Genomic DNA, 12,976 nt, shown 5'->3' with positions numbered 1-12,976 from the left:
TAGATTAAGGTTTCTATAACATCTTTAACCCCTTATAACTCCACCACCTTTAGGCCTATAAAAAAAAGGACTATATTTTTGAAATCCTCTTAAAAAACAAATTATCATATTTCAAAATAAAGAAAAAATATGAAGGTTTAGGAAGTATCTAAAATATGAGATTTGCCCTATAGAATCTGGAGTTTGTTGTTTCCCATTTCAAGTCTCTAATGGTCCCTGAGATTGCGGAACGCTATCAACTACATAGCCTTGGTAGCCGAATCCTGTCCGAGATTGAGAGCCAAACCACATCCTGTATACCGCCCCCAAGGCCAGGAAATAAACGGAAGCGAATGGGAAATAGGACGACTGCTGCCAGTGCCAGTGTTCCGCGCCAGATGGAAGACGCCCCATCTCCCAACGATTCGTGCACTTCTAAACGCGTGCGGTTGAACCAGAGTTCGGCATCGCGCGAGCATGTGTCAACGCTGATGACGCATTCCAGACGCGATGAGCGAAACGTCGACGGTGAGAATAGTGGGAATGGGCATGTTGTTGAAGTATTCGTGCAGCATCCGCTATCCGATTTATCTTCTAGAGCTTCCGGTTTCCAGCAGTCTGCGCCTGGGTCTCAAGATAATGGACCGCGCTACTCAAGTTCCCAAAATACGCCTTACTGGCCTATACATCAAAACCACTTTGATGCCAGAGCTCATAGTCATTTTGGATCTCTTTCCCAGCCGAATGTATTGATCGGAGGCACCAACAAAGCGGTGGCAACGGGGATTGAACGAGCGCAGCCAAGCGTCGGAGATACGGTTCAGACTCCTTCAACATGTGTTCATCATAGCTCCCTTACACCAAACTCAGACCGGGCTGTGGTGGCCCGGTCTTCTCAGCCAATCTCGCTTGAGGATACTGCAATGCCCTCACATAACTATCACGCATTATTCAGAAACGGCAACCGTCAATTGAGCGTTGGATTGAGCTTGGGCTCGGATAACTTTTCTTCCATTGATTCATGCTCATATCCAAATACTTCCCATTGTTTGTCTCCCTGATGTTTGTTTTGTATCCTTATTAACAAGTATATATAGTAATGGATGACGCCAATGGTCACATCGAAAAGCATTGTAATGATGCTGTTCCCAACTCAAGCAGAAATGTCGTCGGGGCATCTACCAATCAGCCGGGCCAGTCTACCGAAAATGAAGAAAGTGGAACGCATGGAACCGACCCGAGACCTGGTGAAGGAAATCTACTCCCTGAAACCAATTTAGCCTCTACTATTCTGACTACTATTGGCCATAAGGGGGCATTTCAAACAGCTTGTTCGTCTCCCCATTGTATTCCATTTGGTAGAGCTAATAGTTTGGTGCAGGCGACAGATCCAATGACCAAATCAGTCAACAAAGTTACTGGGATAGACAATTCCTTCAAAGTGATCAAACTTCACAAGAGACTTTCAGTGGCCCCAGTAGCCATAATTTCTTTGGGGATCAAGACTTCCTTAATGCCGAATCACTACTCTCTGATGTGACTGGACATGCTGCGTACTGGGATCAGGACTTTGTTTTCTCTGAGCCAATAGATCACTGCGACACGACACAGGCTAGATCGTCTTATTGGGACTATAACTTGAATTAAAATTGACTATGCGTCAGCCGCAAGGGAGCTGAGCTAAGCTGCATTATATTAATTTGCTGGCAACATGCATTGATTTCAAAATTATTGGAAAACTAATGTTAGAAATACTCCACCTCCCCCAGATGAATGAATATATACTAAATCCCCTCGCCAGACCATAGCATCACCAGCCTTTAGATTTGGCGCAACCAATGTTGACAGAGGTCTTGTTCGGGAGTGCGAATCTTCATAAAAAGTGTACCAGCCATTTGAAGGGCTTAGATCTGTTAGAGCTATCGTGGCATAAACTTGATCTTTCTGGGCTGTCTTCAGCTTCGTCGGTTCTGCATTCGTTTCGTGAAACTGGCCAGCGAAGAGATCATTCGGGCCTTTTGGAACGGGCTTTGGGTCCATCAGAGAGGCGATAGTACTACGGTCGACCACCTTATGGAAGGTCAGCATCTCTGCATTACGTGCCTTGTTCTAACTTACATTCATGAAATCATCTTTCATTTTCATACAGATATTTGGGACCTTGTGTTCGGTGTATTTCTCATGCTTTTGTATCAGGGGTGATTGCAAGACTGACTCCGCAGCTTCCTCGGCGATGACTCGTGGTATCGAGCTCTTTATAATAACATAACCCGGGCTCCTCGCCATGTTACCGATGTTTAGTTGTTCAAGGCGAGCGATATATGTGGGTTAGAATGGAGGTGGTAATAGTTGAGTGAATCTTAACTATTGAAACAAACTTGGCCGGGTGTCTTCATAAGTGGGACGTCGTACATTGCGCAACAGGTATCATCAATACATGGAAACCAGGATAAATCAAGGTGGATTTATTGGTAGATAGGCAATTTAGGGGGGTAAAGTAATTTAAATAATCCCCTACCTATATAGGTGGAGGATAGCTATATCTTGCCGCGAGCTATGCTTCGTATGTGTACCAGGCTCGCTTGATGATAAATCCAAAGGATAATGATGAGGCTAATAAGAGGGGTTTTTCTGAGATTTAAACAGAAAAACGCTGACTGCCTGGTTTTTACGTCATGAGTCAGTCCCGTTGCTGCCCGACCTGGTGAAACTCCATCACGTGATCATATATCACCCATCCGATCGGCCCATCCCTTGGGATGGTGCGGTGAAATTTCATTTCACAACAGTCACATGACTCTTCTATTATTAAGAAATATATCATTAGATGTCAGCACTGACCTGAGGCACCTCCTCAGCCATGTCGTCGTAGACCTGCTAGAATTACTATTCTAGCTCAGTATTATTCAACAGCGTTCTGTCGACTTTGTGCAGAACCTTAAAGAGGTGATTTTTATAGATGATGAGAATGTGCTTATGCTCTGCTGGAGAGTATTTTACTGGAAGATTGGCCACTTAAGTGGGCACTCTGCAGGTTTTAAACATCCACTGGCAACTCTCCATTATGAGAGGCAGCTTCTTCATATATTCTGGCTCTAAGGTGCTATTTTTAAATTACCTTAAACTCCAGCACTTTAGAAGATATAGCTGCTGCGCGCTTGAAGGGCTCACGGCGCCATTTATCATCATGGTGAGAATAGAAGTAGCTGACATATGGCACCACTAGGTCTCTATATGACAGATACGCTGCATCGTTCCACCATTATATAGCCAATTCCTATGTTTCGTATCTTCTCGCCGAGCAATCAGCTTTGCTTGCAGCCATGCACCAACTCCACCAGGTTTAATGAACTCTTGAACCGCTTAAGTTGTCGATGCCAGTTCCAAGGTCAAGAGTAACTATAGGTTAGTCAGACTTGAGGTATCGCACCGCAGTCTCTTTAAGGGACGGAACAGGTAGTTTCGGCAGCGAGTCTTCAAACCGAAGCATTGGTCCCTTGGAGAAGTTTTCTTTATAATCTGCATTCTTGAGATGTATTTATACATTGCAAAAAGAACTGCACACCTGGCGGTAAAGCCGAGCCACTACTTTCTTGTCTATTTATTACCATCCTCATGCCCTTAACTGAATATGAGCTATGGTATTATATGTGACGGCCCTAAGCAAATGAATAACCAATTGGTGGCTTCAATACTAGAATATTCGAACGAAGAGGGGAAAGAGGAGGGGAGAGAGAGATGCGTCGCGAGGCGCGTCTGATATCCCTCTCCCCTTTCCTGCGCTAAACTAAAACAGGAATAGTGCCCCTATTCACCACGACCTGCCTGAGGCATCCGGACGACCTCGCCGTCGCCATGACATTAATCCCCATTAACCTTCTACTTCCCATGGTTTGAAACTACATGTCTTGGCTTTAAGAACTTATTTAATAGTATTAGTTCTCACTTCTAGTCAACCTAGCATGGAAACATCATAATAATCCATTTCATTACTTACAGACTACTTAATTCTCCTTTCTTCTAAGGTGAAGCACCAGGACGGAGATGAGTAGATGAGAAAGAAATCATTATAAATTCTCTATATATCAGACTAAGGTAATGAGTAGCTCCTTTTTGTTTGTTTATATCTATATAGCCATCATCTAGGCTGGGCCTTGCTATAAGTGATGACCTGGCACCATAGAAGTGACGCTATATAGATAGACAAATAATGTCTAGATATATAGAGTCTTCGAGAAACCTTAAGCTTAGTCTGAAATCATTAATACTAACTAGACTTAAGGTTTCTATAACATCTTACTTCTTTTAGACTAATTAAAAGAAAATTATTTCTCAAATCCTCTGAGAGGATAAATTCTTATATTTCAAAAAGGAGAAAAAAAAAATAAAGCTTTAGTATATACAAAGTATGAGATTTGCCTTAAAGAACATTATAAAGCTTATATAGGGCTATTTAATAAACAGAAAATTACTAGAAAAGGATAGAATACTAGGGGAAATAATGAGCGTTAAACTATAGTACGCCTTATTATAATAGTATTTCCTAAAGTTAGACTACTGGAGGGGTAGTTAGTGTGCATAGATAATATCTATATAGGGTGGACTGTAGGTGTAGGACCCAAGAGGAAGTGCGCTAGGTACCCTCTTATGCTTTCTTACACTGCCCATCACAGGTATAAGTTTCACAGAGCTCATCAGTAGTGCCCTCTATATATAGAGCTACAGGTTCACTTGCGCCTGATGCCACGCCCACTGCCAGGAACTTTTTCTTTGTCTCTATGATCTCCACGGTGGAGACGCCCCCCCTCTTCCGGCATGTGTCCATAATGCTCTTAAATGTCGCGTCACAGTTCTCCCGTATGCCCGCGCTGATGTAATAGCCGGTCTCGGCGGCCGCAAGCGTAAAGAACCCGGTGCAGACATACTGTAAGTTGGCGCCGCAAGCGAGGTTGCTCACCGTCAAGCCGACGACGCTCCAGAAGCCGGCCGACTCTATCTCGACATAGGTGCATATGAGGGCGTAGAGACGTTTCTGCGCGATATAGCTGAGTAAAAAGTACTCGCCCTCTGGCGGATCCATACACTCGACAGTTATAATTTCCTCCATGTACGTGGTCGTTCGTCGGTCGAGGGAGACATCGGAGACATCAGCGAGGCCGGAGAGATCTCTGATGGTAGTCGCAGAGGAGGTCGAGCGGGTCAGCTTGACGCTCACCGGCAGCGTGACCGCATCTGTTGAGTTGCCAAAGGTGATTTGACTGACGTGGGCACCGGAAGCAAAGACGTCTTCCGGCGGCACCTTTATGCTGCCGAGTATATCATACAGGGTCTGGATGTTGCTGTTGGAGGCCTCCCCCTTCATCCAGATGGATTGGGCAGAAGAAGAATTGTCGGTGGAAAGTCCGAGGCCCCGGCCAGGGCCATGAATGGGAGAATCAGACGGCAAGTCATGAGAGAGAGGAGTTGGGGAACTGTCTTGGAGAAGTGATATTTATATTAGGATTCAGGATTTATAGTAAGTGAGTAATCTATAGGGTCACTCTTTGGGAGAAATAGTTCTCTCTTTAACCTCTTTTCAAGACCCTAACCCCCTATTCTAGAGAATTGATAATTCTCTCTAGACCGGAGGTTGACCGGGGAAGATAGCTAGATGTGTACATAGGCGCTGCACCTTGCGGGAATATCTATTAAGCAACCACCTAACCAGTCCTAGCCTTTGTAGTAGTTATACACTAGTGGGTTCAAAAGTACAGCACTAATACAGTACTCGAGTCATGATCCTGGATATTATTATAAATCGTAACTACCGCATTATAGATAAACTAGGAATGAGGGATTTTCCCATCAGATAAGATCACTCCCCGCTGATTCCATTGCCTCGACTTTATTTTTATTTTCCCTCTCTTTCATCCTTCGTAGAATACTTTTCTACATCCATACCATGATTTCCACATATGATATCACCCAGTTTCCAACAGTTGAAATGCGGGCAGATCGTTGGTCTGCCCTATTCTTCGGTCATTTTCTGACCTTCTGGGCTGTATGTTACTACCCATATTATATATTGCACACATTGCCTGTCACTCGAGTATCCTTTCTCGGCAAAATAATAGTACTTGACATGCATAGGATATGTGCTATATATTTCTACCTTACTAATACTATATGATAGTCAGCCTATACCTACAGTACCGTCGTTGGCACTTTGACTGTTGTCGAGTCTCTGAACCATGAGAAACACATTCCGGTCACCTTTAATCTCAACCTATTCACCCGTGGATGGACCACCGCGTTCTTGATCCGAGTCATCAAAATTCTCCTCTTCCAGATCCCCGATAAACATACCATGACCCTTTCAGCATGGTGCCTGTATACCATTATGATCGACATACTTTTATCCGGTTTATATATTCGTGCAGTGCATACCATCATAGCTCGGCCTTCTGCTTCTTATTTCTACCTTTCAAGCTGGAGAACATTTCTTCAAATAATACCCGCAGCAGTTGTTGCCAGTGTTGCACGGAGTCTCAACTTCTTCATCCCATACGCGATTCTGAAGACCTCCCTGTATGACTCGATGCAACCATACCTTCTCCTACTGTCAAGTGCGGTGGTATATTTCCTTGTGACGGCTCCAGCACAAGCTGTGTTTATCAGGGTCTCGGCGTCAAGATTGTCAGAAAAAGACCTTCCTATCGTGACGCTAGATGACAAAATCAGGGGAAATGGCGGGATTGGAATGGTAACTGCATGGACAAGCTGGGAAAGACGTAGTTATATAAACTACTACCAGGCTTTGGTCAAGGCATTTATCCTAAAAGTATCTACGTGGGTGTGCTTTGGCTGGTTGATGATAACGGTCTATGAGCCGTATGTCTGGGACATAATCTGGGTGGCGGCTTAGTTGACAGATATAGTACTCAGTAGTATATAAAGTACCATTTTGGTATTAGAATGATTAGAATAGCATGGCAGTATATAGTGAGTACTAGTATGACACTGGAACAACTTTACTTATAGTATAGGTTAGATCTCTATACTCAGTAGTATCTTATTAGATGCCCTTGGTTGTTTGGCCAAATCTCTACCTGGGACACTAATGAGACGGCGCACCATGACATATTGCTCTACTACATGGTGGGCTTAGACTGCTTCTCACTCTCTTTATCAGGCCTGAAAGACCATCTTGTGAGATATTATTAGTGGTCACTATATACTATAGGTTATAATATATTAATATTAGCCTCTACTGCCCTACAAGAGGGCCTCATGATTAACATTTAGACGGCCTATTTATATTTATGGAAGTAAATTAGTATAAAATATTCTCAAAGTGGCTACTAGCTTACTAGACTAATTAGTAGGTGCCCTATGATAATAGTAGTATCATTAGTGGTTGGTAACTATCTGGAATAAGAAAGAGGTATCCTAGGCCCAGCTCTAGTTAAGGGGTAGACGGGACAAAAACTCTAACCAGTGATGATGGAAAGAATCAGACAGTGATTAGAAAAGGTAGGGACAAATGGTTCCTCTCAGAAAGAGAAAAAAGGCAAGCGGAAAGTAAAGGAATCTCATTCCTCATTTAGGTTGTAAAAGTAAATGTGGCTGTTGAATGGATCTTGTCGTCCCATTGTTCACAGTGGGCAGCCTGGGTGGCATCGGTTAGGCAGCCGACGCAGACCGCGCCATCGCCAGTGACCCAGTAAGTATAGAGCTGTTGAGTTGATCCTGATGTAATCATCTGGGCCGCCAGGGCTGTGCCAGGGGCTGCGCCAATGTTGCGATATGCAGTGATGGTTTGCCATGCGCCGCCCAGCTGGTCTGGGGCATGTCATCATCAGATCACCAGTGGAGTGTACCCATAGTAGATATATGTTATAGGAATTGCCGTGCCACACTGCAGCCATTTTTGCCGGTCGATCAAGGGAAGGAGAAACCTTTACACTCCCTGCTGGTAAAGAAGCTCCCTGCCAACCGTCCGTCCAGCTCACCCTATCCATTAATGACAAATTAGCAAGGAACATCCAGTCCAAATCGGCCGTGAAACGCATGCACTGTATTTCTCCCAGGGTACCGACCCACCAAACGGTCGAGAGGCTGATGTCATCCCTGGTGCAGACCGTCAGAGTTCCGCCACCCAAGACAGACGCATTGCCGGCGGGGGCAATTTTAGTATCTCGAGACTGGACTGAATTATCTGGAAGCTGCCAATAGCGTAAAGCATTGACACTACCGTCCACACCGATCCAGACAGCCACCTTATTTCTGAAAGTGTGGAATGCCGGGAACGAAATCAAAGCGCCTGCACCCTCGACTTTTGTACTGAAATCAGTCGTTTCTAAGGGGCCTATTCTATTAAGCCAAACTACAGAGTGAAGACGGCGTTCATCAGCCCAGAACCAGGTATAGACTGGCGTTTGCCTTGCGGAGGGAAAGTCCATGGTGCTGAGGTGGCTAGTTCAGGTTGGCTTGCCGGATGTCTTGTTGATTACGGGCGCCAGGCCGAGGTCTGGCAGTTTGGTGAAGTGGATCTGATATTCATACAAGGTGCCGGTAACCTGCGAATTCCCAGTGACCTCCACTTTGACGGAGAAGGTGATGCTGTTGTGCTCTTTGTTGACATATTTGTTGAAGGTGTCGTCGTCGACGCCGAAGACTCCTGCATCGCCACTCGCCTCAAAGATGTTCTCCTTAAAGGGGTTCGCCCCAAAGGTGAACCTTCGCGTATATGCCACACGTCTCCCGATTTCAGAGGTCCAGGTGAGTTGCAGTTGGCCATCTCTCCAGCCGCAGACGGTGTTGGTCGATTCTGTAAATGACGGCAGCGACGGGAAGAAAAACGGCGCCGACTCTGGGCCCACAGCTTCATTGGGATTCTCAACAACCAGGCAAAACTTGATGGGGATTTGGTGTGCAGTTAGAGAGCAGTGGTTTTGAAAGATATATGGAGATTGTGGCGGCGGGCTGTCCAAAACCGAGAACGTCTGAGTTGTTTGCCACGGTATGTGGTTGGCAAAGCAGGTATCTTTGTCCAAGGTGAGGACTGCCCTCACCAGGGACCCTGGGGGTGGGAGACGAGAAAGTTCGAAGCAGGAATCCAGCCGATCGCCTAGCTGGCAGCTTGTTCCGTCTGGCAAGATGCTCACCACGGTGGCTGGCCGCAGAGTAAGATGCGTTGCCTGGACACTCGTAGGTCGCATACGATCGTCATCGGCTAGTGATTTGTCGCGCCGCCACAGGACTTCAAACTGGACCCTCTTTTGGGGAAAAGGATCGGGGTTCGGGGCGGGCGAGGAGGCCTGTGAAGGTTGGACGGCCAAGGTGACGGCCCGTAAAGCAAACGACAGCTTGAACTGTTTCACTGCTCTCGGACCAGTGTTTCCAAACCGCGGAATTATCGTAACCACAAAGATGAAGCACTGGCCATCCCGAGGAGGGACAGCCTCCTCCGTCGTTGGCGCGATGCCGGGTGCAAGGGTGTATAGACTCCCTCGCGCCAGGCGACCGTGATACGACCACAGTCGGCTGAGGCTCAGATCCTCTATCACTGGTAATCGCGGCCGAGAAATTGTGCCAGGGATCAACAGCAGACCCTGGGAGCCGTCGGCAACGTCAAGGAGAGGGTATGTCTCCCCGCCGAGAGCGACGGGAATGCGAACCTCCAGCTCAGCCGGGAAACCGGCGGGCTCTTCTGCCTCCAGGCTGAAGACTAGGTCTGTTGGTGTATCCGGAGCGTAGATGGTACTGCACCCTGGATCGTAGCAGAGACTGCAGGTCACAGAGGATGGGAGGGACCGGTAGGGCAAAGTGACCCGGAGCAGCTCCTCGACGAACAATTGATGCGGTTCCGGCTGCGTGGACACAGGCTGATGGGAGGCGTCTGGATGCACTCGGCGCCGGGAACCTCTCGGCAGGGGGTTACTCCCCGGGGCGAGGCGGTCCACAGGCACCACCGCGCGAAGGGGAGAATCCTGTTCTGGGGACCTGGGGGCACCCACAGACAGCTGCATTGCTGGTTGTCTCTAACGATCGGGGGTGGGAGCAGCGGCAGTAGACGCCTTGAAGGGCATGTCTTGAACCCGCAGCGTTAGGCGTAGGTTGGTGGCCCTCAGCTGTGTGGCGAGTAGCGACGCGGGCGGGTTGTCCATGTCTGGCCACTGGAAGGCATCCTGGTGACTGGCCATGATGTTGATCGCCTCTCGCATGTATTCGGCTGGTCTCAGCATTCGTGTCTGAAAACCAAAGAGCCGACTGTCAACGCCGTATTCCCTGTCTTCCACGGGCGTGCCCTGTGTGCCTGTACCAGACGGAACGCCGCGGTGTTTGACGTGCGGACCGTCTGCCACCAGACGAATTCCAAGCTCGTATCCCTGCTGGTGGTGAGGCTGTGAGATCCGCACCAGATCCAGCCCCCTCTCGCCGGGGAGCCGGTCAAAGAGGCAGACCAGGACGTCGTCAGCTAGCAGCTGCAAAAACACCGCCTCGCGAGCGTTTACCGGCGCGTCTTCCGGTAACGGCGCCTCGAACTTGAGGTCCGACAAGGCGCTGACCAGCACACTGCGCAGGAAGAACCCCCAGCACGGCAGCTGGGGGGTCAATGCCCCGGGCTGCCCGCTGAGGGGCTTTGCCAGGTACTCGTTGAGACACAGCCTGATGGCGCGCCGGATGGCATCCTCGTCGCGGGCAAAGTGGTTTGCAAGACTCAGCCCGCCATCCACCAGACAGTCGAACCATCGCTGGTCCACAACGAAGGTGCGGATCGACTCCGGGGGCAGCATGGAGGGATGAAGCACGAGCGAGTGCAGCGGGAGGCCCGCGAGGAGAAGCCCGTCCACGACCCAGGCGCGCACCGCGGCGGAACCGGGATCAATGGGCGCGGCCGGCCACGGCGTGCCCTGGGGCTCAAGGCCAAACAGCGCGCGGGCAGCCTGCCCTGCCCCCTGCCGGTACTCCCCCCGGGCGTACGTCGTGTCCCTCGCCAGGCGCAGGAGCGGCAGGGTTGTTTCGCGCTGGGGCCCTGTCCGTGCCCAGCGGGCGGCAGTCAGGCCCGGGCTATCACTCCCAAGCCCCGGGGCCTGCTGGGCCCTTTCCAGGTGCCCTACAGCCCCGTCCAGCGCCGCCAGGAACAACGCGCGGGTGCTGAGCACCCCCGGGCCACCGCCCGGGCGTGGATGCAGCCCCGTAGGCGCAGCAGATTAGCGGCCACCGCGCGGTCGGCCATAAGCATGGCGTGGCTCGCTGCCCCGGAACCGGCCGTGTGCGGCTTGACAGCGTAACCGGCCCTGTCCTTGCCCTGAAGCCAGGCGGCTGCTAGCGCCTGTCCTGCCGCTGCTGCTCCCGCTTCTGCCTCCGCTCTCATCTCTGCCTGCAGTGGCTGGACGCTGGTCCCCAGCTGCTCCATGACGTGGGAAAGGCCCGCCCCGGCCTCTGGCAGGCTCATCCAGTCCCAGAAATGGAGCGATACCAGGGCGACATAATAATCTGGGCAGCCACTGTTAGGTAGCATAATCTTGTCGACTGCATCACCGTCTCCTTAGGACCAGATCCGGCCCTACCACTGCCGCCATTGAGGGCGTTTAGTATATTTTTTCGGTCCTGGATAGTGTTTGTAATAGAGACCAACCAGCCGAGTATAAGTGTCTAAGTTATGTTATTTCCAAGTCCTAATAATATATAAACTAAGGCCTAGCGATAGATATCTGATACACCTGGCTAGGCTCATCAAGAGCTGTCCATGATAGGCATGATAATGACCGCGGCGCAAAGCGGGCAACCATGTCTAAACCCTAACCCTAACCCTAACCCTAAGCCATTACATTTCAAAGCACTATACAAGATATAGACTATTGATTCACCCAGCGGAGACTATCTGAACAATCTTGGCTTCCAGACATCGATACAAGAAGCTCCTTTGCGTAGGCAGAGGCTACCGCCGCCGCGTACCCTCTCCAGCGGTCGTTCTTATGCGAATCGGCATAATCGCTGATCCCACGGATGACCAAACAGGGGAAAATGTCCACTAATCCCGCCGCCTCCATCTCGAAGCACAGGATCCCCAGTTCCGCTTGGATGCGATCGCGTGTAGGTCCATGTTTCATTACCTGATTGCCCGAGGCAATAAGACCATAATGAATTATTGGAGCAGCGGTTGGTCGCGGTCTTTAGGGAACGATCCGTGCCGGGTCTCACAGAGCACATGTTCCTTGATGGCTCAGATAGTTATAGTCCGACTGATAGAGTTAGTTATAGCCTAACCCTGGGTGCGCAAACTTGGCCTGCGAGAGCGGATATCGGTTAACCATCGCATTGAGGTACCGGGTTAAGCCGACGCCAAAGAGGAGATGCTTGGACTTTGAGGCTGTTGACAGCCGGTAAAAGAACATCTGGGGGTCGATTTAACGCTGACATGATATGGATCTTGCTGCTGTCGGTGCGCTTCCCAAAGTCATTTTGAATCACTCTGGACTGTCCCTGGTATGGGGTGCCGACAATCACGTCCCCCAGCCGAATATCATGGGCTGCACTGGGCGCAGCGCCCCCAATGCCCACCATTAGCCTGATGTGAATGTTGGGGAACGTTAGGCACATCTGTTGAGCAATGATTGCGGCCGTCGTCGTGCCCATCTTGCCATCTGGGAGATAGGTGAGGATGATATTATGCGTTCCAATGCGCCCCAGGGTATATATATTATTGTTGAACTGGTAATCCTGCGGGAAGCTGTGCTCCTCATCTAGCATTGCTCGCGCGGCCGCCATTTCTTTGTCCAGTGTAGTAATCCACCCCATGGTATAATCGCGACAGCTCAGCCTCCATGGAGATGGGCTATGTTGGATAGAAACAGACCTGCTTCGTGGGGGGGATTCCACTTCCACCTGCTCAAGTTGATGATGAATCGGCGCGGGGATTGAGGACTAAGAATGACTGGGGGCAACCATCTGCTGTAGGATGTCGTCTGTGTCAAAATGATCCGAGTCGGGCAGCCTGATTGTTTCTAAG

General features: G+C 49.3%; 5 protein-coding genes across 5 annotated transcripts; 2 read left to right on the top strand and 3 right to left on the bottom strand.

Annotated features, from left to right (window-relative positions):
• Positions 1–209: 209 nt before the first annotated feature.
• On the top strand, positions 210–732 carry ASPZODRAFT_18692 (hypothetical protein; the record flags this gene model as incomplete). The annotated part of the gene is made up of 2 exons (XM_022727276.1): positions 210–507; positions 578–732. The coding sequence occupies 2 exons, from the start codon at positions 210–212 to the stop codon at positions 730–732; spliced, it is 453 nt and encodes a 150-aa protein (XP_022579013.1).
• An 824-nt stretch (positions 733–1,556) lies between these two features.
• On the bottom strand, positions 1,557–2,602 carry ASPZODRAFT_135312 (hypothetical protein). The gene is made up of 2 exons (XM_022723764.1): positions 2,098–2,602; positions 1,557–2,049 (listed from the first exon to the last, which is right to left on the bottom strand). Exons 1-2 carry the CDS (start codon positions 2,263–2,265, stop codon positions 1,708–1,710), a joined length of 510 nt encoding a protein of 169 aa, XP_022579012.1. The 5' UTR covers positions 2,266–2,602; the 3' UTR covers positions 1,557–1,707.
• A 2,022-nt stretch (positions 2,603–4,624) lies between these two features.
• ASPZODRAFT_18691 (hypothetical protein) lies at positions 4,625–5,341 on the bottom strand (the record flags this gene model as incomplete). Its single annotated transcript, XM_022727275.1, has 1 exon — positions 4,625–5,341. One exon carries the CDS (start codon positions 5,339–5,341, stop codon positions 4,625–4,627), a length of 717 nt encoding a protein of 238 aa, XP_022579011.1.
• Positions 5,342–5,943: 602 nt separating this feature from the next.
• On the top strand, positions 5,944–6,963 carry ASPZODRAFT_135311 (hypothetical protein). The gene is made up of 2 exons (XM_022723763.1): positions 5,944–6,019; positions 6,152–6,963. The coding sequence occupies exons 1-2, from the start codon at positions 5,963–5,965 to the stop codon at positions 6,881–6,883; spliced, it is 789 nt and encodes a 262-aa protein (XP_022579010.1). The 5' UTR covers positions 5,944–5,962; the 3' UTR covers positions 6,884–6,963.
• A 2,725-nt stretch (positions 6,964–9,688) lies between these two features.
• On the bottom strand, positions 9,689–12,765 carry ASPZODRAFT_153906 (hypothetical protein; the record flags this gene model as incomplete). The annotated part of the gene is made up of 4 exons (XM_022726029.1): positions 9,689–9,730; positions 11,880–12,138; positions 12,169–12,209; positions 12,295–12,765. 4 exons carry the CDS (start codon positions 12,763–12,765, stop codon positions 9,689–9,691), a joined length of 813 nt encoding a protein of 270 aa, XP_022579009.1.
• Between the last annotated feature and the right edge of the window lie 211 nt (positions 12,766–12,976).

The sequence above is a fragment of the Penicilliopsis zonata genome (assembly GCF_001890105.1).
Source record: "Penicilliopsis zonata CBS 506.65 unplaced genomic scaffold ASPZOscaffold_14, whole genome shotgun sequence".
NCBI lineage: Eukaryota > Fungi > Ascomycota > Eurotiomycetes > Eurotiales > Aspergillaceae > Penicilliopsis > Penicilliopsis zonata.
The sequence above is the reverse complement of the archived record's forward strand: the minus strand, read 5'-3'. Positions and strand labels throughout refer to the sequence as shown.

Bases quoted from the DNA above. Each gene is read 5' to 3' on its own strand.
- ASPZODRAFT_135312 (XM_022723764.1), bottom strand. From the start codon at position 2,265: ATGGCGAGGAGCCCGGGTTATGTTATTATAAAGAGCTCGATACCACGA. The intron at 2,050-2,097 runs GTAAGTTAGAAC...ACCTTCCATAAG, and splicing joins TGAAAGATGATTTCATGAAT to GTGGTCGACCGTAGTACTAT.
- ASPZODRAFT_135311 (XM_022723763.1), top strand. From the start codon at position 5,963: ATGCGGGCAGATCGTTGGTCTGCCCTATTCTTCGGTCATTTTCTGACC. The intron at 6,020-6,151 runs GTATGTTACTAC...ACTATATGATAG, and splicing joins ATTTTCTGACCTTCTGGGCT to TCAGCCTATACCTACAGTAC.